At 39.4% G+C, this 26,186-nt stretch overlaps 1 protein-coding gene across 11 annotated transcripts in view; it reads left to right on the top strand.

Moving 5' to 3' along the window:
- The window catches only part of diaph2 (diaphanous-related formin 2), a 444,886-nt gene that overhangs the window by 101,990 nt on the left and 316,710 nt on the right, over nucleotides 1-26,186 (top strand). For all 11 annotated transcript variants that reach the window (XM_036568916.1, XM_036568915.1, XM_036568920.1 and 8 more), the window contains 5 exons: nucleotides 4,814-4,953; nucleotides 22,315-22,389; nucleotides 22,485-22,554; nucleotides 23,261-23,397; nucleotides 25,527-25,635. In XM_036568916.1, the coding sequence (XP_036424809.1) occupies nucleotides 4,814-4,953; nucleotides 22,315-22,389; nucleotides 22,485-22,554; nucleotides 23,261-23,397; nucleotides 25,527-25,635 (531 nt within the window). The remainder of the gene's footprint in view (nucleotides 1-4,813; nucleotides 4,954-22,314; nucleotides 22,390-22,484; nucleotides 22,555-23,260; nucleotides 23,398-25,526; nucleotides 25,636-26,186) is intronic.

Raw genomic sequence — 26,186 nt, forward strand, 5'->3', positions numbered from 1 at the left:
GAGCTACAGCAAAACTTTAGAGAAAGGGGTTTGTGTACTGTGTGTATACATGTAGACCTGCATGTACACCCCCCCACCCCTTTTAGGCTTTGTTTGTGCTTGCACTGAGAAGGTAAGCTCCCCTCTGTAAAGCTGTCAATCAAACACTAATGAGAAGTAAATTAAGGAGTAAAATAATTGCCACCACTTGGCTTTGATATGGCTTGATGTGCACTAATTGCCAAGATTGTATCTGTATTATTTCTCAAAAGATCAGTGGGGCACTTTTGTAATTTTCATTAATCACATACATACAAAGGAGTGGTAATTAATACCCTGCTTATTCTCACTTTTTTCTGGGCATTTGCAGCAGGAGGAGAATATTAATATGGTTGAATTCATTAATACATACAAATGGAATACTAAACTTTTTTTCAAAGGTTTCCAGCATTGTGTTTTGTAGTTTTCTATTTTTTTCATATTCTTGTGTTTACTGCAAACACGTTCACCTTTATATTTATAGACGCATGTTGGTGATAATTAGTCATATTAATAATGATTCCTTACTATAGTCATTGAGATGTTCTTTCGGGTCACAATCAGTTGGGGGTGAGGAGCTCTGGAACAGCAGCAGCAAGGTTATCTGATTAGCCCCATTAAAATGACACACATTGCAGGCGATAATTTAGCAGGATGATTCCAGTATGCCGGCCTCATACAGAGATAAATTACTTCCACAACATGGGCGGCACTGTCATCATCAGCTTCTATCACCTTGTAATTACATCCTCTCAGTCCCGGCACCAGCACCTATCAGAGCTGCAGACAGGCTGAGAGGGTCTGTCCAGTGCTTTAGATCCACAGCCAAATCTACCGTGGAGCCTCAAGAGTGCAGGGCTAAATAATGTATTTGTAGGTTTCAGTAGAACAGGCTTGATTTCAGTGCAGCCTGCCAGATTAGTGTTGTCTGATTTGCAGGTGGAGGTGCTGACTGGCTGGTCGGACATGTCTGCCCTTACCCACTCAGGGCTTTGCCAAGACAACAGGCACGTTTGGAAAGGGAGGGGAAAAAAGAGTCTTGGTTGTGTCCTTGTCCTAGAATAAAATTGACAGGCTCGCTGAAGTAATTACGTGCCACGCTGTTGTCTTTGGCAGGAAATGCTGTTATTGACAAATAAGGATTCAATAACAGCAGGAGATGAAGCCTTTGGATGTGGTCAGAGGGCTATATCTGTCCTTTTGCTGTTAAACCAACCTTTTACTGTTCCACTGTTTTCTCTCTCCCTCTCTCCTTCCCTTTTAGTCTTTCTCTTTATCACTTCCTCTTTTTCTTTTGAGTCTCTCTCTCTCTCTCTCTCTCTCTCTCTCTCTCTCCCCCTCTTTCTCCCTCTCTCTCCTTTGCTCCCACTGCCTCTCAGGTGAATTTGGACTTGCACAGCTAAGGGCAGAAACCCAATTACAGGAATCTAGTGGGCCTGGCTGTCCACATGATTAGTGTGGCCTGGCATAATGTTGATATCATCCCATAGAATGGAATTGACTAGGGTCATTAAGCAGCATATTATGGCCTGTCTTTGGTTTCTAGAAGTAAAGGTCAGTAAAACCAGAACCACTGCATCTCTGGAGTGGATTGAGGGCTCAGATGAGAAATTGGTGAGGGGGTGAAAAAGGAGAGAGTAATATCACCTCCACTGTTCATTATTTAGGATGTCATGTAATGTGTTCAGTAGCAGGCTTGGCTTCTTGGCAGTACTGTTTGGAATTCCATATGCATGAAATAAAAATGGGGTAATAGATTAACAACTACAACAAAATCATTAATAAAACAATAGCTGAAAAGCATTGACATGCCATTTACAACTAAGCAAATATCATTTGGTAACTCAGAAGGGAAATTTTGCATGTTGCACATGCATTGGACAATTCCAGGTAACTAAGGCAAGCCAGTCCAGAATGAGCCACAAGCTGCAAGAAGAAGGCAGAGTAACAAGCAGAGAGATAACCCCTCCCTCTCATGCACCTGATAACTTCTATCAGCCAGGTAAGAGCAGACCAATCATGTCAGCATCCCTCAGATTGCCCCAAAAGCTACCCCTGAGAATGAGGGATGGAGAAATGTATGAGGGAGGGATGAATTGCGCAATCTTCAGTTGAAACTAGATCAAGAGGAATTAAAGCAGAGTAGAAGATGGGATTGCACAAGAGGAAAGTGCCAAATCAACTTCAGACCACATATCATTTCTCTCAAGTGTGAAAGGAAAAAGAGATTTTATAATGTCCAATAGAGTGGGGTTAGAGAGGGTGACAGAGAATAATATATGGACTAAGTAAGTCCCCATGAAGGTCTTCTTTTATGAAAGGTTTAGTGTTCTTTCAGGAGCTTGGAAGGATGCAGAGCAAAGATCAAACGAGTGCTTTGTGACCAAATGGTTTCTAAAGAGAGGTGGCGAATTCTTGAATATATCATTGTTTTTGTTATTCATATGCAAGTAATATTTTTCCTGCTTAAAACTCAGTTCAAATGAATAATCAAAAGAATATTTTACTACCCATGCACTCATTTATATGCTGTTTAAACTGTTGTAGACATTATGGGTGATTTCTCTGCTTTCTCTCTTCATCATCAAGTAAACATCACATTTAAGTTAATGCATAGACAGTTAGACTGTTAACATTTCTGATAACTCCACCTCATTTAATATTCTTGATTCATTACAACTCATAGCTTATGGTGTACCTCAACCGTCGCAGATCCCCTGCATGTCTGTAGTGTATTTTCCACATGTTGGTATTTAAACTAGCACTGCTTTCTCTGTGTGGGAATCTTGGTGAGCCCATTAGTGCAGCAGGCTTGCTATAATAACCAGGTCCTGGGGTGACCACAAAGCAAATTCATTAGTAATACTTTCTTGGTCTTCTTTCTGTTGTCTGTTGTTCAGCTTCCCTTTTTGTTAGTTTGACATGATTTTTTTGAAGACAGTGTCTGGTGTTTAAGTTGGAGGAAGTAAATGGTAGAAAAAAGTGATTGAACATTACAGTACTGTTGTTAAAAAAAAGACAGAAAACATATAAAGAAACTAAGCTTTAAAGTTAGTGTAGAGCAACTTAAGAAATTTGATGGCAGAGTGAAATAGTTGTGATTGACAGTCTTCGTTCAGTATTACCTTTTACCTCATCTCTTGACTCCTTGCATGAGAAGAGATATTGTTATGCTTTAATTCTGGCATCTTGGCAGGTAATCAAAATGAAATTTGAGCAGCCTGGGAAAGACATGACTAAACCCTTGTATGGCTGCTTATCGAATGAGAAGAGATGAGTTGACAGTATTGTTTCCACGTTGACATTTGTAGCATCTTGTTTCTGAATTACAAAGGCACAACTGATCTTTTCCTTTATTTATTTATTTTTTTTCCCCCAAGTATATTAGAGGCTCTACGTCTTGTGGCCTTGTGGCCTGGAATTGCATACAAGATGCATACAGAAATCTCCCACCTGTGTAGGCTTGTAGCTGAGAGTATGTATGAGGGTTGGCAGACTGAAAGTCTGTATCTCTTCTGGCAGTTTGGACCTTTGTATAGATTTGAGTGTGCAACATATTGCAAATCCCCTCTCTGGAGCTTCCCCCCATACAGATCCATTTAGCATTAACCTGTCTGCTGGAGTTGGGAGGAAGTATTTGCAGGACTTTGGAGACAGATTTGGCAGTACACCTCATTGAACGGCTCCCTGTGTGAGAAACCAAGCACTGACTTAGCAGAGTGTGTGGGGCACTGTTAAATCATGGCTCCTGATTGCAAATTTGGATGACACCCATAACCAGGGTGTAAAACCAAACACCCGCCGCCTTGTATGGCATTGTTATTGTTTGTGTTTGTTGATGTGTTTTTAATTTTTTTCTTTTTTTCACTATGGGAAATTTCTAGAATTAGCATCATACAACTCTTGCCGTTTTGTCTAGTTGGTAGCTATGTAGCTGTCAGGGCTGCAGGTGGGATGTAGGCTGATTGGAGAAGGAATAGAGCCTGTAGAGGGAGAGTGTGGGTAATCATTCTCACCTGCTAGAGACTGGCGTACTGCTGGGAGCTCTGGGGTGCTGCTCTATCGACAAATCAGCCGTCTTGACTGTATCCCCCAATTATGCTCTTACCTGCTATGAATGAAGACAAGCTGCTTTGAAACATTCAGTTCATTCATTGTCACTTGTATTATAGATGACTGCTCTTTATATGTTGTCAAAGTTTACAAAAAGGGTGGGTTTAAATTTATTTTAAAGTAGAATGTTTTTGGTGTCTAACATGTCTCTGTGTTTTATAAGAAAAATTGACAAAGTTTTTAACATGCAAACAGTGTTAAGAGTACCTGTTGTGATAAGAACCGAACCAAATTTTACACAAATGAATGGAAGAGATGCTCTCTGATGAGTTGTCTTTTAGTCCTTGTTGTACATCTGGATGGGTTACTCTTTGGAGAAAGCCAGATGAAGCATTCAGCCCCCATTCTGTTTCCCAACTCATTATGATAGTGAGTCTGTTCTTGAAGAACAATTGGTTTTCTATTCAGAAATGTAATTTTTTTCTAAGAAATTGTTTAAAATGGGCTTTTTAAGTCTAAAACTCTTTCATCCATGAATAACTGAAGACAAAAGGCAGCCCAACCCAGCTCCTTATCACGGATTATATGTCTACATTATTTAGTCTCTGTATATATGATCACTGCCAGAGATTTGCAGTTATCTAGTCTGACACAGATGTTGTAATTAATGTATGACAGATTTAACAGGCTGTTAAGTGCAGCGCTGCAATGACTGACTCTCTAATGTGTCTTGTTACCGCAGGGTGGGCTGAGGAACAGCAAGCACGAGTGTACGCTGTCGTCGCAGGAATATGTCCATGAGCTGCGCTCCGGCATTAGCGAAGAGAAGCTGCTCAACTGCCTGGAGTCTCTGCGTGTGTCTCTGACCAGCAATCCTGTCAGGTCAGTAACTTTTGTCATTCACAAGAAGGATAACTAACTTAGTCCAGCTCAGTCTCTGTGTTTCTAACTACCTTCATTTTTACTCATCTTTGCTCTACTCTCTTTAGCCAAAAAAAAAGAAAGAAAAATCAACGCCCACCCCCCCACCACCACCAACAATTGGCTCTGAAAAACTTCCCAGACTGTACCTCATTCGCTTCATTCTGTTCCGCCTGAGCATGGCATTGTTGGAGGATCTGTTAGGACGCTAATTGGAAATGTGTCAATGGGTCTTTTAACGTGTGGATCCCTAGACCTAGTTAAATGAGCATAGTCCATAGCATAGCTGCCTAAATTAGCATAGCCTCCAGTCACTTTAAGCCCAGCTCTGTCATCGCTCACAGCTCTATCTATTAGACTCTATCCATTAGGGGAAGTCCGGTTTTTACACTTCAGACAGCTCGCTATTCTGTAAGACCTTAATAAGTACACCTCCCTCACCACCACCATACCAGCCACCATTTCTTTTATGTCCTTCCACTAAAGTGCCTCTCTACAATCGCTGGCCCACTGTCAGGTTTGATCATAGTTAATTTACTACTTAAAATAATTTCTAGTTTCTTTTAGTTCTGTGCCCATTTTGTGTGAGCTGTTATTGGCCCTTCTCATTCAAACATAATTAGGCTTCAGGTTCCTAGTGCTTCTCCCCACAACGTTGTGTCACATTCCCCTTGTGGATGGGATGGGATCTTCAAATTTAATTTGGTCCCAACAGCACAGAGAAACACTCTGTGACTGCAGACCCTCTCAATTATTTACCAGCGCACTGTCTGAGAGATGGCTCTTAACATGAATCAATGAGCAGTGCATATAAAGTGGTCATCACACGGGTGGCAAGTGGACGTTCCCTTTCAAATGACCCTGTGCTGAGGGAAGCCCCAGCAGAAAAGCTCTTTGATCAGTGGGTACATTATAGACATTATGTGTATGTACCACAGAATCTCAAACTAAAAAGTGTTGGTGTGGTCTCACTGGCGAGATCGTCTACTTCTACCTGCAACCGAGGTGTTCTCCACTGGAAAGCAGCTAATAGATTTTCATTAACACTCCACCCATGCCTGCATATGGCAAGGCAAAGTCAATATAGCAGGAGTCTTAGAAGTGTCAACAAACAAACTTTGCTTTTGTTTTCTTGCTAAGAAGTGCAAAAGGTACATTGTAGAACAGAGTGCCTCAAGGTAATCTCTTGTTATTGGGCTAATTAAGTAAAAGGATGCCATCTCGTTGTGTTGTCTTTATCGGGCCATCAGTTGCAGGGCCCTGTGCACCCATTTATTTGCTCCTCTCTTTGCCCATTAATCATGGGAAATTAATCCACCTTGTGGTTTTTCAAAGTGCATGCTCTGTGAAGAGTGTGTTGTAGAATTTGGCCCTGCTGGCTAAAAAAGAATGGCGTCAGCACATCTTCTCAATGAAAGGGCAGTGTGCGCCGAGGGGCAGTGGAGGCCAGGACCACCCTCTGGGTGTTTGGAAATGGCTAAACTTGGGACCATCCAGTAGGGGTGAGGTGGAGGGAAGTAAACAGCATCTCGCCAGCCCACAGAAGGCCAAGACTGGCGGGAGAAAGGCACCCTGGGATGTGATATGATGCTTGGTCCCTCTCACAATTGAGTGGTTATCTTTCTCCCCCTCCCCCGCTATTCAAGCATTTTTCTAGCTTGCCAGGGTTATTCACAATTATTATAAATAGCACTAATTATCACGGATCACAACACACAGGAAAATGGGAGCCTGTGCCCTCTGCTCTGAATACGCTATGTTAATGTAACCTTTACAGTGCTCTGGCTTTACGTATTTGAAATAATAATGCTAAAGACGGTAGTATAATGCGTTGGCATTTTAATAGCCCTCTATACCTATGGACAGTACACTTTCTTTCATGTGTACTTTGATTTTTCTTTACACTTGCATCTCGCGTTAAAGCAGTCTGCTCTCAGCAAAGTTTGATACATCTCAAGAGGAGTTTGGGTGATCCAGCATCAGATGAAATTAGTCTTTTTAGGTCAGGGAAGCAGCAACAAATAGTGCACACATCAGTACTCCATCCCACACAGATAGCACAGCTGCCAAAAAGTTATGCGTCTGCTTCAAGTTAAGTCCTCAGGGACCCAAGTCTCGTTTCTCCATAAACCCTGGTTGTTTTTCGAACTGCACTGCCTACAAGTTTGAAATATTTTGACGTAAAACCACAGTGCATGGTGAATGGAAATTAATTTGTGATGAAAATGACCCCAAGTTCCTTCGCCGTTCCTAGGTGCAATTACTCATGAGTCTCGTCAAACCTTATCTCCTCTCTCCCCTCCAACAAATATTTTAGAGTGTGAATTCCTTTTAAATCATAGCTTCTGCAGTACGCTCTATTCCATATTAATCAAATGCGGTGTTTGGCAGTAGGAAAAAGCTGAGTATGATGGGAAAAGTTGTGCATTTGAAACAGTGGTATTATCACTAGCTTGGTATGACATAGAAAGATAAATGAGTGGGATTTACCGTTTGCTCTGGATGACAAATGTGTTGGACTTCCTTGGTTTAATCTGTGAAGTGTTTTGCACTTTGAGTTTATCACTAAAACATTTACATATAATCTGGGGCAATTTGCTGACATATGGTGATTATACTGTTCAGAATGCACTGTTGTAATGGTGAACCACATTTTGGCCAGGGTTGAGCTCCTACATATAAATGAATACTGTAAAACATGATAATCATCTCTGAAAACTAATTTCATTGTTTTGGATGAAAAAAAGATCACTTTCTATATATTCATATTTACGATGTTTGTTCTATAGTGTCCATGTGAAATTTTGAAGTCTTAATTAAAAGGACAAAAAATAATGCTTTTTGAAATGCCAAAAAGACCCTTTTTTGTCTTTTCTTCACTGTTTTATATTAGTCTAATCAGCAAAAGACAAAGTGAAATGGGACTCTTTGAAATGGCTGGAGCTACTGTTTCTTGGTGCTGATCTCCTCCTCTTGTTTGGCCTGTTTTTGTATAATAGTTTAATTGGCTAGGCACCTGAAAGGCTTCTCAAGTGGCTCGTGGGCCAGTGAAGACCTTCATTTCCCAGCAGTCCCTCACAGGTGTGGAGCTCATTGCCTCACGCAACCACACACAGATGGCTCTGCCTGAGGCGCACGCAGCCTTGTCGTTGGAATACTTTAGTTTTTCCTCCTGTCTCTGTCTCCACTGCTTTCTCTGTTCCTTGTTTTAAGTGGAAAAAATTACTCAACTCATAATTAACTTTATGTTTCTCTTAACTTCCGTTGTCTGGCCACGCACTTGGTAATTGAAGTGTCAAGGCATTTGCAGCTTTCAGAGTCTTGTTTCGGTAATTTATAATCCTTTGGCTTGAAGCAGAATTGCTGGTTTGCATGTAATCTTTGGCTCTTATTTACACAGCTATGAAGAGTTAATTTGTGCTGCATCAAATAGCAAGCGTTTTCTGTGGCTCATTTCCGTGCTTTCTCTCTCTCTCCCTCTACTGTGAGAACAATGCCACAGGCTGTACAGTTGAAGTGCAGGGATTCAGAATTACAGTATGGGAAGTAATCCAGAACTTTCTTTACACCCACTCATGCCTGGTTGTCAATAGCTTTATCATTTTAATGAAAACACCATTGCTCCTTTTCACCCTGTGCCATGGCGAGAGCTCTCAAAAGCTGTGTTGGATGCAACCATCCTTCATCATTCCCAGCCCAGTAAATGCACAAAAGGTTTAAACTGTGTCATATCAGCTCTTCACCTCCAAGGGCTTGACTTTCCACTTTCTGGTGTAAAGTCTTTAGTGTGAAGTTCCCTATTTTAAATCCCTGCTGCGCCTTCTATACCAAATGTGGGAGCTATCAGAAACTGGGGACAAGAAATGTGCCAAAAAAATTCAGCCCAATTTTTTTATTATATTCAAATCTTAATGGAATGAGTGATATGGTTGTCTTTGGATCCCCTGCGAGTTTTTCTGGAGACTTCTGCATGTGCAGTGCTAGGGGCTTAGGGTCAAAACCATAGCAATAGAGTGAAGAGAAAGATGCTTTATTGCAAGCACCACCGCTCTTGTCAAGCTTATATATCTATGTGGAGTTCCACGTACACTAGAGCTAACAGGCTTATTAGTGTCTTTGAAGACTTGATTCTCCTGAACAGGAAGCAGTTCAGCAGCACATTCAGTGCCTCTGTAACTGCTCTCAAGACAATGAAAGAGAAAGAACGATGTGCTGAGAGATAGTTACTCACCAGGCATCTGATTGTTCTTTTAAACAAGAAACCACAAAGAATGATGCAGTATCTGTACTTCTGTTGGTGAGAGGTTTCTCTCAGTTCTGAGAGCTGTCTTTCGCTCATGATGTATGAAATTTTTGCTGAAGGCCAATTTTGGAAATCTGCCCTCTAAATCTTGAAACTGAAATGTAAAATCTATAATATGGTCAAAGGACACATTTTTCTTACTTGTCAAAATCAAGGTCAGAGCAAATTTGAACTCTAATATGAATTTGATAGTTTTGACATAAATTTATGTCTATTTTATTTATATTTCATGAATTGGGCTGTAAGCAGGGTTGGGATAGCTACTGAAAAATTAGTAGCTAGCTACAATTTAGCTACTTTACTGGAAAAAGTAGTGGCTACTTTTTAGCTACTCTTTGAAAAGTAGTGCAGTACTTTTTAGCTACTTTCAAAGTGTGATTGTCAGAATGTTTGTGTATCTCCACCTGATACACTAACTTACACAACCAAAGACGCAATATCCAACAAAAATTTAGGCTAAGTAAAGGCAAAGTCAATCATTCCATGTTTTTCCTAGCAAAAATAAACAAAAATTATAGCCGCAAGCGGCAATGAGCGGGTCCAAGAACGCATAAGCCCAAGAAGCTCTCATGCACTTTGAGCCAAATAGGCCTAATAAGGCCTAACGTAGTTTGGGCCTTCGAGGCAGAGAGGCTGAAAAGAAGTCTGAGTTCCTTAACAGGCCTTCATTTGTCATGAACAATGAGCAGGGGGTTTTAAACCTAATATATGTATACATTTCGATTTACTGATCTACAAAGGTTTGAAGAAATACATGAGTAATGGTAAACTTTCTGTCTTTGTTGCGTTTGCAAAGTATTTTGTTTCTCCATGTTAAAGGCTTTCATAAGCATGACATAAACAGACCCAATGGACCCATAAGGGCCCTTTTAGCATAAAGGACCTCAGAGAAAGTATGTCAGAATTGTCCCAAAGGTGTCTACATGTTGTGACAATTGATCAGGGACCTTCATCAAAGATGTTCACTGAGTTTTGTTCAGATTGACCTTTTGACCTTGGTATAATAAGCTGTAGTCTTTAAATGAATAATTCAAAATACCAGAGAAGGAGTCACATTTATGACATGTAATTACAAAGTTATTCAGATTAGTGAACTGAATCAAAGGACACCTCTTTTTTATCTGTAGACTTTGCAGTATCATTGTAATAACATTTTTAAAGATTGTAGGTGTTTTTGAGTGCTAAAGCGCCCCCTATTGGCCAATCAGGTCTAAAATTTTGCAGGCCACATCAGAGTCTCAATTTATAGATATCTCTACAATCTTGAGATGATCGGACTAATGAATGATAAGTTATAGCAATTTAAGCTAGCAAAATCATGGCCGCAATGATTAAGTGCGGGAGGGAGACCACAATGAGCACAAAATAGAAAATGTGCTGGATAATTATTTACCTAGAGAGGCTACAGAGTATTTCTACACCAGTTTTGAGAAGTTAGTGCTATTTTCAAACAGTTATTGATTGGAAAAAAAACCAATGCACTTTTTAAAAACACTTCTAATAACAAAATAGTTTGGAACACTGCACTGCATGAGGGCATCTAAGTTATTTGCCCAAAAATGACAATCTGTACAAGATATACTTGATTTTCAGTAGTAGCACCCCCTAGTGGCCAAATATTTTGAAACTTCACAGGTTGTTAGAGGGTGGTGAGATAGAGATAGCCATGAAGTATCATGAGGATTGGTAAGCCTGTCAAATGTCTACTGAAAGCTTATTGGCCGATGGCGGCCATAAATTTAAATATATCGAAGTGTCCTGAAAGATACACTTATTGTCTTTGTAATAGATGGTACTTGCAAAGTTTCAACTTGATCGGATGTACGGATGCTGAGAAACAGCTATGTAGCATTTACAGCGCCCCCTAATGACCTATGCGCACAAAAATTGATAGGCATCCTCAGAGTCTCATTAGGAATAAACACGTCAAGTTTCAAATTTTTTGGGTGAAGGATTCTCGAGTTACAGATTTTTCAATTAAATAAGAATTATTTTGATTTTTCCAGAAGGATTAATTTGCATATGGCAGCCATATTGTTTACAAAACTAAAAAATATGCTGGATAATTATTGAGGTTCAGACTGTCCTGAATTTTTTTGACACCAAAAACATGAGGATCGGTTGAAAACTGTAGGACTAGTTCGCAAAAGTAGTTTTTGCATATTATGCATATTAGCTCAAAATCTAAGTAGACGGAGCTTAATGGTCCAAATTACAAAGTTGTTTTGTTGGACCCAAGGAATCAGGAAAAAAATGTGTCTTGTCTGTCAAAAATCTGGAGAAGAAGTTAAAGGGCCAAACGCCTGAGTAGCAGGAGGGACTACTACCTATTGACCAAGTTTCATGTCTCTAGGTCTTATGGTTTGGTCTGGGCGATTCGTTTTATCAGAGAAAAAGAAGAAGAAGAAAAACTCTAACAAAAACAATAGCATTGCGTGCTTGGACCCTAATAACCATATACAAACCAAACACTTTTGTGCAAAGCAACTGTTGAAATAAAACTGCTCCAATTTAAACATTTTAGCAAGATATGAACAGACATGATATACAAAGTCCTTTAAACTTCAGCAACACTTTAGTTGCAAAATTCACATCAGTGACCCTGGCTCTGTTTGAGAATCAGGCCTGCGCAGCTGAACAATCTCTCCACTGCTGCAGAGCTGTTGTGCATCCACAGCAGATCTAGATTTTTATGTAAAATAACATAATCCTCCTTTGCTGTAAAATCGTTATAACGCACAGTTCTATCACAGTTTTTACAATAAATGGTCCTTAACGCTGAATTTAATGCATAACTGCTAAGATTGACGCGCAGACTGCTGGTCACACAGCAATGCTGACAACAGTCTCACCTAGCTCGTAACTAACGAAACAGCAAAGAGAAAGATGCAAGACGAACATCGATCATTTGGAGACGAACTGACTTCTCTGCATTTATAAACACTCAGCTGGGTTCCTGATACGTTTAATCTGCAATGAGAAACTGTCAAACACCAGCTTCTTATTCAAATTTTCCCATTCGGGAACGGGAAATTCGAACAAGAAGCTGGTGAACGATAGGCTGAATTCAGCCTTGTAAAAAGTCGAACATTGAGAGACATTTTTACAAGAAACTCTTTCGCTGAAAAGTTTCCTGACTGAGATGCGAGCGAGAAAAGCTGCTACAGCTGACCTGAAAGTTAAGCAAAGTAAGTCTGCGTTTGCGTTTATATTATACTTTTAGCCTATGCTAGCAAATTAGCACATACTGAGACATATTCACATGGTAAAATGGACATAAAATGTTGTGGCTCCCCAGATGGTTTCATTTTTGTTGAAAGGACAGAATGGCTCTTCTTAACATTTCGGTTGCCGACCCCTGAGCTAAGCCAACTAGTAAGGGTTTATCAGCACGTGGGGCCAGCGCGTGACCGTTTGCTCGAACTGTCCGCGGCTCAGTCAGGATTGCACAATTGCCACCTGCCCAGTTAACGGCCGCATTTTATGGTTCAGATTTTGCGCAGATTGCCTGAAGCCTGTAGCGAAATTGTAGCGAAAATGTGTTTCTGAGTGTAAGCTACATATGTCTGAAATAAGGCTGAGCAGTGTGTAGAATATTCACAACTTTGCAATGATCTTTTTGATGATACAAAATTAGGCAAAATTGTGAATATCATATTATTATTATTATTATTATTATTATTATTATTATTGCTAAGATCTTAAATGGAGAAAAATAAATCAACATTCATATTTACAAAATCAAACTACAATTATGAAGTTTTGCAAAAAAGTATACGCTTCGAATTTTGCATGTAAATCCATGGCATGAGCTGCCATGCCCTCGTTGGCATGGGCTAAATGTTTCTCATATTCCCATTCCAGTCCATGGCAGGCATCACTAACTTCACAGAAAATTCACAGATTCACCAGAAATGTACTAAAGATGTCACATAAATAGAATATATTTCAGTTGTATCTTTTTAAGTTGTCAAAATCTGACACTGTTTACTTACACTTATCATATTTGTTTTGATGAAATATTTGTATGTACTTTATTACACTTTCAGCTGAGTTGTTCAGAAAAAGTAGAAGCCGGAAATAGAGTTTACATTTTCATTTAGTAGCAGAGATGTGTAAGTTGCTTGTATACACGTTAATAATCTTGCTGATATTTTTTTATATTATTTGTCAAAAAATAAAAAGCTGTTTTTTTTCCTTCTGATCCCAATCAAAACAAACAAAAGAAAATCTTAAAATATTACTGAAACAAGCACCTGATCTTAGGAGTTATAATAAATAATGTTTTGGAGGGTGTATGCTTACCATGAGCCTTTGCGTGTAGCTGTCTTCATAACCATGCCTCCAGAGTCTCTCAGAGCCAGTGCCAGCCAGTAGCAGGTTGCTACAATATTCCCAAGAACAACTTTTTTTAAGCTTGTGCGCCGGTTTCGTAAATAAGACTTGGGCAGAATGCGTCCGAACTGTGTCTGAAACCAGTGCAAAAAGCTAAGTACATAGGGTCTATAGTGTTTACTGTCAAAAAGCAATAGGGTTTTTTAACTACCACTTAGCCCTTGCCCAAATTTCAGGAGCTAATAACATCTTAGTCGTTAGTCTCATATTAGAGAATCCGCCTGAACCCTGTTTACCTGACAAGATGTATTTTTTACAATTTATAGGGCCACCCCACTGCGATCTCTTTACAGATAGTGAGGGGAACTTTTACGTGCTCTTGATCTGCTGTTATGTCTGACATGAGAGAGGTTGCTTATTGGAAGTGTATTAACGAAATGAGAAGTCAACACAGTGCTGATGAATGTTTCTCTGCTGCATTGCTCTCACGGTAGGAGACATAGAGGTGCCAGTGTGGGCTGGAAGACATGCTTTATAGTTTAAGTACAGCACTTAAACATTTATCATTTTAATGCAAAGCTAGCTAGACTCCTCGTCCATCATTCATAATTGATTCACTGTGTGCATTTTGAAAACTGGCAGTGTTTTTTCCACCTAAATCATATTTGATAGTAGTTGTGGGGAGGTTTGAACTTGCAAATAATTCTGTCTTGAAGGACTTAAATGCTATGATGAATAGTGTATAACTATTGAGAAGTGCATTCTTTGTCTGGATTTTCTTGTACTGTATGACTCAACATTTACTCTTAGCACCAGTACTCTTAGTCCATATCAAGGTCAACACAGAGGACATTAAGACACAGCAATCTTTATAGGTCAAGCACATTTCTCTCAAGTTGTAATGCAACCACAGATAGATGTTTCTCTTTTAGCATGACAGTAAAACTTTGAACATCCTCCAGGATGGGCTGAGGGGCTGAGAGGAAGTTATCAGAACTTCACCTGTCCGTTTGTGAAATAAATTGTCCATGTTTCTGTGGACTGAGGAGTCTGAAAATGCTCTGTTGGGGTCATTTCTTCCTGCGCTGTGCTGCTAGCGAGTGCTCTCTCCAGACACCAAATGTTATTACAAACCCCTCGCTGCCCCAGGCTCCTGCTCCTCTCCGCTCCAACCAGCGTCAAGAAGAAATAAAGGAGGAAAGTCAGAGAAATTATCAATTCATGTATGCAAGACAATTTTTGGAGGTATTTCTTCTCTAATTTTATTTTTAATTAAGAAAATTAGTAGCTGTAATAACTTTTCCCCCACCCTTTTTCCCCTAATCATCAAGTTCATTATACTGGTATCATTTGGTGTAAATACATCTTGTGCATTAATTATGCCTCTTTTCGTTATTGCCAACAGAAAAAAAGCTTTGAATTCTGATTTGAAAAGATACTTCTTTATACTCTGTGGGATATGCACGTGAGAGGTGCAAGAAGTGGGTTGCGGTGGAAAATTAAAATAAATCAGTTGTAAACAGTTAATGGGTCACTGGCTAACATTTGTCACCATATCTGTCATTGCTAGAGCAATGTTTCAGAATCATTTGGCACATCATTTGTCATACGTGTATCATACCTTAAGTTTGCAGGTACCTATAATTGAGTATGTGATACTTTCTTGTTATAGGATTAGTAGGGCTGCTGCACTCTAACACTTTCCTCTAAACACTCTCCTTGTTCTTAAACAACAAGCACCCCACCAATCCCAGGGACCCTTGCTACTGGATATATTATAAGCATACTCTCTGTTTAATTCTATGTCGCCATCTGTTAACCTCCACAGCAGACTTTCTGTGGAGCACTCAGCCAAACATGCATAATTCAGATATCTGGTTTGAATTTCATGTTGATTAAGTGTGAAACTGTATTGTGCAGATACATGATAAATGTGATAAATGAGTATTTCACACAAAATCGCAAAAACCACTATTACCCTTCTAACAATTTCTGTGACCATTTCTAATGGAAACTTAATGCATAATGTAATGTGTCCATGTACATACATACATACATAAGTAGGGAAAGAAAAAAGAAAAAAAAAGTTCTCCAAATATGTTACAATCTTCATCAGTCATATTAATGGATACATACAGTCTTATTTAACAGCTGCATACATTCTACAGTGCCATATCTTTATTGAACAAATATTTTAAATAAGTGGTTCTCAATACTTGCCCTACACATTAATGCAACTAATGAACTAGTTAACAAGCCCTTACTCAGTTGAAGTGGATGTATTAGTACAGAGAGACAGAAAAAAATACGACACGAAGTTCACTAGTACCCCAGGCCAGGATTGAGAACCACTGGTTTAATCAGTTAAGGTTAATTGATTGATTAAGGTGATTTTAAGTCTGTCTGTGCACTAGCCTAACCATTTCAATGACCATTTCTTTACAGGCCAATACTCACTCACTTCCAATTTTAAACATCATGGCTGCCTAAAACTTCTGAACAATACTATACGTGAACTCGTAAATTTAGTAATAAGGCCCCTTCGTTATTAAAGAGGTATTTTGGCAAATTCGCTAATGCATGACCTGCTGAAATGGTCAGATACTCAGTCATTAACTTCATTCATTCTCATGGATGGATATGTAGGTGTTTTAAAGATGATACAGTGACATGACCGCAAATGCTGAAGTATAACCCAACTTTTATAAAAAGCTAAGCTAAAATAAGCTAACAGTCAAGCATAGGAGCAGGTTAAGTCTTTGCTTCTGGCTTCATTCATATATCCCACAAACTCAGTTACACCATTCACTATTAAAATTTATTTGACCACTGATATCCTTGTTAAATTATGCCCATATATAGGTGACAGACAGAAGATTGTACAGTTCACATGCTCATTGACAGATGGAATGAAGTCAAGTTCATTCATATTAGTGTATTTTTCAGAAGTATAATGCAGTGTTTTCACGCTCATACTTTGTTCTTTCCCTACAAATTCTGTTCAAAGTCTAAGTAATCGCCTGATCCCACTGGTTGTGTTATATTTAAAATAATACATATATTCATGCATACATACATACATACATATATACATACATATATACATACATATATACATACATACATACATACATACATAAATAAATAAATATTTGGAAAAATTACTTCTAGGTTTTGACAATAGTTTCTTTTTTTTTTCTTTGTTTGAGATTTTGGTGCATTGCGTTGCAGTTCGGTTGTTTAGGTGATCTGTGGTATTTGGGTCATGAATAAACTACAGGAGATTCCTGTGTTTGTTATTGTTCACAGCCCTCAGTGCTTGTGTGTGGGGCAGTATTGAGCCATCAGAATGTGAAGTGATTGTCACGTCTTATTCCCATATCTCCATCTACCTGCTCTTTGACATAAGGTATGAGCGAAGAAACAGCCGATATGGGGACTTCAGGATGAAATATTCATAGTCCCTGGTGTATTAGGTTAAACACTTTTCTGCTACATGGCTCAGGTCAGCTCCCTTCTGGAGGCTACATCATTAAACTGAGATTGATGCTGTGATTCATGGTTATCAGCATGAAAAGGGACAGGAGTGCTGAGAGGGGATCTGTAGATCCCATACCTGCCATAATAAAATAGCCTAGCCTTTCTGCATTTACATCTGCAGTATACAGTAGATCCGAATTGGCTTTTTTTAAACTGTGGCACACTTATTGGTGATTTTTTGTGCCATTTAGGATCCCAGCTGCTCCACAACTTCGATTAAATCTTCACTGTACCAAGCATCATTGGTGCTGTTTCGGAGAAATTGGCAGAGTGTTTTGTGCTCTGTGGGGAGTCATTTAAGTGTGTCTAGTGAGCATGGTGATTTGACACACTCAGATGGCAAGAGCTGAAGTCCTTTTCCTTCAGTCCTATTGGTTTAATTCTGATATTTTCCTTTTTTTGTACACACGCCTGCACACACAAACCTGTTTGCTGCATTCAGCTATTTTTTTGTCATCATAACCCCCACCCCCTCAACCTCCAATTCCAGAAGAAAGCCAAGCTGGCATTGATGTGGTTTGATGTGCAATCATTGTGGTCGCCTTCAGAATCCTGCTGGAATCCAAATGCCATTAGATGGAAACGGTGGCTCTTTGAATCGAACACACTATAGTCTCATGCTTGTCTTCAGAGGGGCCCAGCAATCACATCGTGGGCTGCTGACACAAGGAATATTGTCCTCAGAGCACGTCACAGGCTTTAGCCTCTGTCCAACGCTCAAATATGCAATATCAGCAATGCTGCCTTGGTTGCTTTTGTAAGAGCAGGGTTAGTGTGGCTCACTAGTCAGTTATACACCCAGGCCATTGTTGTTTGCTCTACCATTGAGCTGCAATTAGCCATTTACTTTCAAGCTACCGGAACTTCTTTACTGGACTACATTCAGCACACACATACTACTTTCTTCCTAGTTCTTTATTTGGTGGGAAGAATTGCAGAAAAAAGATGATAAACTTACTTTCCTTATCAAAATAAGAAGTGTGAGTGGAAGGAAGCGGGAATACATGACATTGTTATTGTCATGTCTAATGCATAACAAATTATGCACTGATTCCCACTGACAATAACTAAAAGAACAACAAAAATGGCAATGCTCACTTAAAAGACTCTTCTTGTCCTTTTGTATCAGTGTGTTATAAATTGAATTTAATGAAATATATATCACCTTTTGACTTATTGTGGCCCCTTCTCCAACATTTGTATGATTTATAAATAATTATGCTATGATCTTTCATCTGCTTGTCCTTACAGCACTGTGTCTTTAGAGGAGATGAGTATCTTAATGTGGTGCTCTTTCTTTCTTTCTTTTTTTCCTTCTATCTAGGTGCATCCAGTAATAAAATGCAACTAGAAATCCTAGTGGACCTAACTGTTTTTTTTTCCTTCCCCTAAATAACGGTCTGATTGCTTAAAAATCTATGGTATTGCTGTGTGCCTTCAGCATCATTCAGAGTCATGGACATTGTCATGAGCAGTGAAAGAGTTTCTGCTGCAATGTGTAGTCAGTGAATAAGTGTTCTGGTGCTCAGTTGTGGGTTGTAATGTTGAGAGCAATTTGTCGCTAAGAGCAGAGGGCCTCGAGTGGAATAGAGCTGCGCTGAATAGGCCACAGGCAGCCGAATGGGACAGTCTGTGGCTTAGCCCTAATACAATTTGAAAGGCATTGCTCTCATAGAGTGCACTCAATGACACAACACTTCAGAGCTTGTCCAAATACAATAACATAGTCAGCCTCAGCAGCTAGGCAGTAGTTCACAACAGAAGAGGTCAAAGTAAGGACCAGCAGATAGTGAAAGTGAGAACCTTCAGTCTGCGCATCATGATATAGTACATTACAGTATGGTTTGTGTTCCCCCTTCTTCTCTCTGATTACGTTCTCTCTAGGTCTATAGTTTAGTGTTTTATGGCTGTGAATGAAATCTTGTCATTCATAAGTAAGGATCCTGTATGATTCTTTTTGTTTATTACACCGAGTACTTTTGCCTGCGAAGGCTGATTTGCTTGATAATGAGTTGGCATCGGTTTATTAGGTAAATGATTTGATTTATCTTAATTGAGGCAACATTTTTCTCTCTCATACGGTGCTGTACTTCGATGGAGCAAATGTGCTGGTGCACTATTGTTCATTCAGTAAAGACCAAGTCTTTACTGTATAACCATTACACATTAGTCTATTTTGATAGTGCTCTACATAAATACACAGTAATTGCATCAAACCAGCAGAATTAGTGTACATAAAAATTCTTCCTAAGACAGACCATGAATATTTCATCTACCCTCCGGAATGTACATGATTGTGAAAAGTAACACAATTTGGTGGCGCTTAACTGCAGGATTATCCCCATCAATATTTCATGAATAAGTCTAAATGAAATCCATGGATGCTTGCCAGGGAGCGTGGCGAGGTAGCTGATGAGCTGATTTGACAGGGCTGTGATGCACGGTTTTACTCCACAACAAAAGGCAGGGAGAGGGGGAAAAAGAACAGCGGAAGCTGGTCTGTAATACTGCACACAGACAAAGACATAGACAGGCAAACAGAGGAGCTGAATGGACACTTGTTAACCTAATGAGTCTGCAGCATGTGTCAGCTTTTGGCTTTAATCAAAACAAACTGATTGGTCCCGTTTCTCAGCTGTGGAGCGATAGTCACACCTTGAGTGTGATAAAAGCCTGTGAAAAAACACCAGGAAGGTGTCTGTAGCTTTGTCTGATCCCTGCTGTCGGTTTTACCTTTAAAACCAGGTTTCCCCCCTCTCATTGTTTTCCTGCTTGCCTAAGAATTGAGTGGAGACACCTGCTTACAGAATTTTGTCACTTTTTTGTCACAATTATGTCACTTCCAGATGTAACTTCACAGCAATTTAAAGCTGGGTTGAGGTCTCTGTCTCTTGTCCTCACGTGAAATGTCTTTTGGATGTACTTAAGTTGAGGTGTATATTGACCGGCAGGCTACAGTGGCACTGAGAGTTCAGGTGAGATCAGTTTATCTAAAACAGCACCAGAGTACTTCAGCTGAAATATTAGCCTCATCTCTCAACCAATAACTTTAAATCTGCAGCAGTCACTGAACAGAGTCAGCTTTGGTGGACTTAGTGAATTATGTCTGCTCAGTCAACACTTCTCTCTCTATCTATCCCTCTCTCTCCCCCTCTTTCTCTCTCTTATTCTATCTTCCTCTCACTCTGCTGTCTAATATTGCTCATTTGCTCTTGCCACCTCCACACTCACTCTGCAGTTGTAAATACAACAGGCTGATTTCACTGCGCAGAAGAGATTGCTTTCGAAGATCCCATTTAGGTTATTGGGGACTAACTGTGTTTTCATGCAATGAGCCTACGAAAAGTGATGAGTGCAAAATACAAAACATTAAACTGTGAGCTCTTTGTAAACAGACAGTTATAAATTTTGAACATTATGCTGTTTTGTTTTATTAACAAAGCAGGCCATTATAATGTACTGTACAGCAAATGCTAATAAGTTGCAAATTGGGTTTTGTGAGCTGGTAATGAATTTTGAGTAATGGCATGGTGAGCCTTCGAGTGTTTATAATTTTGAGCTAATTTCATTGCAAATCAGTGAAAAAGCACACTTTACCCCTCTGCACCGCCCCGGGTTTTCACATACTGGCCCTAATCGAGGGTCTTCTGTGACCGAACTCGTCAATACAAATGACTTTAATATGCATGTGATTATTGTACACAGTCATTGTCGGAAGGAAAGAATCAATCATTGTCTTATGGGCCTTTAATGCGACAAATTGTCCAGTGCATTTTGCTTTATTGACAGCATGGAACTGAGGAAAAGTGATGTTAATGATATCATTTAAGTGCAATCACAGAGTGCCAGACTCCTCCTCTTTTCCCACTCTCTCTCCCATGCTGGTTCCCCTCTTTGCGACAGATTGTTTATCATCTCCAGATACATCACGGTTTATAGCCAATTATCTCCTAGGATCCATTATCGATTCCAGTGTTATCTTTCGTGCTTTGCTTTATCTTCTTACTAGAGTGCATGGCCTACAAGTACTGTCTTAAAGGAGGTTATGTGCCACACACAAAACTAAGATTAAGATTGCTCTTACATTTGCATGCTGCTTGTACTTAATTTACAATACAGTATCCTTTAGAGGAATATCAAATTCCATGACTATTAACTATAAAGAAGTTGATCATATGATAGCCATCAAACATTTAACATCCAACATTTTTCTTTTGGGCTCTCATAATTGATAACTGCATGTAATGGAAACTTTTTTCAGCTTCTTTTCATTATTTGGTTCACTCCCGGAACCTGGTAAAAAATCTTTCATGAACAGCCATGAACACTATAGTAGCAGCCTATATATTCATTTATGAATACAGAATCTACTTTGTTGCTATTAGTCAGAAAAAAATCTATTGTGTGAAATAGGGAATAAGTCATTAACTCATAACCCTTTTTTTTTTTACATCAATGGCATTGAGGTTCTTTCAGAGAGCTTCATTTGGAACCCTTCAGGGGACTCGAGGATTAGTTTGGCCATCTGAAAAGACTAATTTCCTGCAAGGTGAAAACACATAATACTGAAACTAACTACACCATGCAGTGCTGCCTGGAGGATGATGGGTGTGCCTTCTGATTTGTGATTCTTTGCAAAGTTTCTTTCTCTAGGATATTCAGGGAGTTTTTGCTTTCACTGTTCCACAAACAAACATGAGTGTTGAATCTCTATAATGCTGCTTTATGACAATGTCTACTTTAAATAACGGTTTACAAATAAAATTGAATTAAATTTAATTGATATCCTTCCCCAAGCTAGATTATATGCAAAGAATTGTAGGTCTCCATTCCACCCAACAGAAACAGCAGGCTCATCAAGTTTCTGATAAGTGAAATACTAAACCTTTGATGAAGAGTCTGTCTAGGTAAATAAGAAACATCATAGAGTTCTCATGCAAATAAACGTAATGGGATCAGATCATGAAAAAGGTCACTGTGGAAGGCCACACCAAAACCTGTATTGCTATTGCAGTCCTTCAGTACAATGGAAAGACTTATTGTTTTTCTAAACAGTAGAAAATGTTTGTCTGATTCATTCTTTGCAAAAGTGTACAGTAATTTTTGCATTCTCATGGATCTTTGCTTGTTATTTTGTGTTTCAGCTGGGTGAATAACTTTGGTCATGAGGGTCTCGGACTGCTTTTGGATGCATTGGAGAGGCTTCTCGACAAGAAACAGTAAGTTTGTTGAGTCTCACAGCGAGCCTCTTAAGCAATTCCCTTTGTGCAGAAAAATTGGTCATGCATGAATTCTCGTCTCACTCTCTTTCCAGACAAGAAAGCATTGACAAGAGGAACCAGCACAAACTCATCCAGTGCCTCAAAGCCTTCATGAACAATAAGGTGTGTTTAACGATTTGAGGGGTCCAACAAAAGCAATATTTATCAGCACTTGGCTCACACTTGTCATAAGTGTCAAACTATCTCCATGTAGAACTGTTGCGGGGGAAGAGATTCAGTGGGCTCCAGAACATGTTCAACCACTTGAAAATCATTTCGGCTGCCCTTTACACATCTCTGAGAATAAATGAAGTATCTCAGTGAGATGGAAACACTGTTCCCATTACTCAAGCAAACACAAAGTCTTAAACGCAGCAGTGAAGATAAAACCCTCTGATTTGTTTAGTTCGCAGATATCAGGTATATGCAAGCCCTTTGGGTCTTAGTGCCTAATCCATTATTTTACCTAGCACTTTCCTCTGTGCTTGTACAGAGTATAATTTTACAGCCTAGTCACATTTCCCCTGATTAAATATTGGAATCTTTGCTAAACATATTGTGATGAATTGCAGTACTTTAAAGCTAAAAAGGATAAGGATAAAGATACAAAGATATGATTATTTGTCCCCACAGCCCTGTCCTCAATTGAATTAATTTATCTTAAACTTTTTCTCTACTGGCCTAATTGGCTCTTCCTTAAAAGAACAAAGGCTAAAGTTGTCCTTACACTAGGGAATCCCAGTATTTACTTAAGGCTAAAGTAATAATTCCTTGCAAAATGTTTCTGTTCTATTGGTGTGATAAAATGAGATCTGTTGACAATTTTCAGTATGGCCTGCAAAGAATTCTTGGGGATGAGCGAAGCCTGCTTCTTCTGGCGAGGGCTATTGATCCCAAGCAACCGGGTATGATGACGGAGATTGTGAAGATTCTGTCAGCCGTCTGCATTATTGGAGAGGAGAACATGTAAGCTCATATTGTTCCATTGAGAGCTAGAATTTTAAATGTTATTATTACTGCAGAGAATTCAAGGACAGTTCATGATCTTGGTACATTTGCAAGTTTAAAAGCAGATAAAGTGGTCATGAGATATTTCTTAATAATGTGGAAACTCACATGTACAATGAAGGCATCTTTACATACTGGTCTTTGAACGGTTAATAGCCTAGGCATAACGTCTCATTTCACTGCAGCAAGTTTCTCTCCACAAAGAAAGCCTTCTGGTTTATAATCAGATTAAAGAAATATATTTGTAGACAACCTGTCAGAGACCTTACACAATGCATTTTGTGCTCTCATATTGCATTTGTGAGAGAGCATTGAGATGTGTCTGAGTCTGTCGGTTAACATGTTCTTATTTAGCTGTTCGGGTTGTGTAATGTATTTAAGTGCTCAGTGTTGTTGGCCATAAACACACAGCCAGGCTGACAGATTATAAATTGAATCCAAGGGAGCTCTTTTTTTATGGCGTCTGCCACAGTGCTGGTCTAGAATAACAATGGCTGCCAGAGCAGCACTTCAAAGAAAGTCTGCATTCGGTGATAGAAAATAAACAAACCCACAAAATATAAGAAGGGGGGAAAAAAGGGCAGAAGAGCATCTAGCATATAAACCTAGCTAAATACTGTTGATCAAACGTAGTGTTATCCCATAAGATACATGACGTTAAAGAAACAGTCATAAATGCAAAAATTGCATGCTTTAATTTGTAATTTGCACGCTTATAAGTGGCTGTTTGTTTTCATTCATTGCTAGTAACGTTAGCTTGTTTGATCAAGCTATTCCTTTAAAGGTGGTGTTGCTACTGCATGTTCTGTGGTTTTATGTCCCAGTATGCACAGGCATGCATGCAGAGGGTAAAAGTATAGATTAAGCTTGTATTAGTGTAATATATGAGTAGATTTGTCTTATTTATATGTGTGATCACTGATGTGCAGATATTAGTGGCAGAACAGGAAAGCGCTGATGCCTCAGTTTGTGGTGAGCACCCCCTCTCAAATGCCATGTAGCGGCACTGGCTCGTGTTCAGCTCTGTGACATCAAAGCCGAGTGTGAGGAGTCAAGCAGGTGTAGCTTATTCTGAAGCGCTGTTTGAACTAGCATGAAAGACGTACCGCAGCCTACTCCTGACTACAACTTAATCACCTGGATCACAAAACGGAGGATCTTACACTTAGCTGTTCGACAAAACTTCTTCTGCGCAGTTTTATCAGTGACAGGTCAAAGTGAAGTGAAGCGAGCTAAGGGAGGATGCTAGCCATGCTCACTGATGTATATAGGACATAGATTCTCCCTTGCCCCTGCATATACACACACAGAAAATGCCCACATCTGACCGTTGCAGCTCTAGGAAAGCTATCAGATATGCTGTTAATTATCTGTGTTGGTTGTCAAACAATGTAGGTCACGCTTATTTGATCAGGACTTCACAGGCTTCCCGACTGTTATGGTTACAAGGAAAAGACATATACAATAGTCAGTAGTGTCAGATGGCCTGGAAAGTTTTTGATTGAACCCTGTAGACTGTGTCAAACTGACTACCCTTTGTTGTGTCTCTGTTTAATGCTGATAAAATCAGAATGAAAAATGGGCCTCTACTAATGTGATGTGAGGGAACAGCTTTGATGGCATGATAAACTATGCAGATAAATGTTGTTTGCCGTTCCCTGAATGGGCTGTTATATTAGGACAGGTTCAGGGCTCAGGTAATTGTTTGACTATGATGCAGTCATTTTTTTTTTCTATGCCACTCTGCACAGTGTAGTCCACAGCCGACACTCTAATTAATGTGACTTTTTATACTTTTTATAAAACTATAAGGAATATTAAAAATTTAAAAAGTCACATAAAGCTAAAGCAATGACATTTTATTTAGACCATATGACCTGTCTAAATGCAAGCACTTTGGACACAGAAACAGCCTGCAGCCTGAAGAGTTTAGGCATTGTGAAAGAATTGTGTAAGTATTCTGAACACCTAGTACTTAGATGACCACATCAGCTTGGCTAAAACAGTTAGCAAGTGTCCTGCCCATGTGCTGATAAAAGGCGTGTGTTGACTTTAACGTGTTGTGGTGTCTTCTCCTTTTCTCTTAGTCTGGATAAGATCCTGGCAGCCATGACCATTGCAGCCGAGAGGAATAATAAAGAGAGATTTGCCTCGATAGTGGAGGGCCTGGAGAACCACGAGGCCCAGCAACTTCAGGTCAGCTAAGTGTACTGTACCAAAGAATCACGGCATAAGCCTGTCATACTCCTCCCACATCACTCACACTCTCTGCCTTCATGCCAACACAATGGTGAAAAGTGTCCTGCAATGCACTGGCTAGTTTTGTAGCTCAAAAAATATCTTTTAGATATTTTGCTTATGTATTAGATATGCTAAAGGCCCCAGTGAGCTCACCTAAAGCAAAATATACACAAAATTATAGTCCTTGACGAAGGTTTGTTGCGGAAACGAGTCATAGTTTTTAAGGGTTTATTATCCAGTGATTGTGCCATGACAATAAAGGATTTTTAATTGTTTTGAAAGGACAGTACCTTGGAGTTTTTTCAGGTTTTTTAATGTTGATACTTATCCTATCAAAAGAGCATCTTAAACAAACTAAGTTAAAGTCCAGGAAGTGTTCCCATCCAAACTGTTTTTCAAAATAAACACATTTCTCATATGCATTCTTACGCTAATGAAATAAAAGTTTGCAAAATCAAAATCAAGCAGAAGAAGATCAATAGGACTGAAGAATTACCCATTACCCT

The sequence above is a fragment of the Colossoma macropomum genome, unplaced genomic scaffold (genome assembly GCF_904425465.1).
Source record: "Colossoma macropomum unplaced genomic scaffold, Colossoma_macropomum, whole genome shotgun sequence".
Taxonomy (NCBI): Eukaryota; Metazoa; Chordata; class Actinopteri; order Characiformes; family Serrasalmidae; genus Colossoma; species Colossoma macropomum.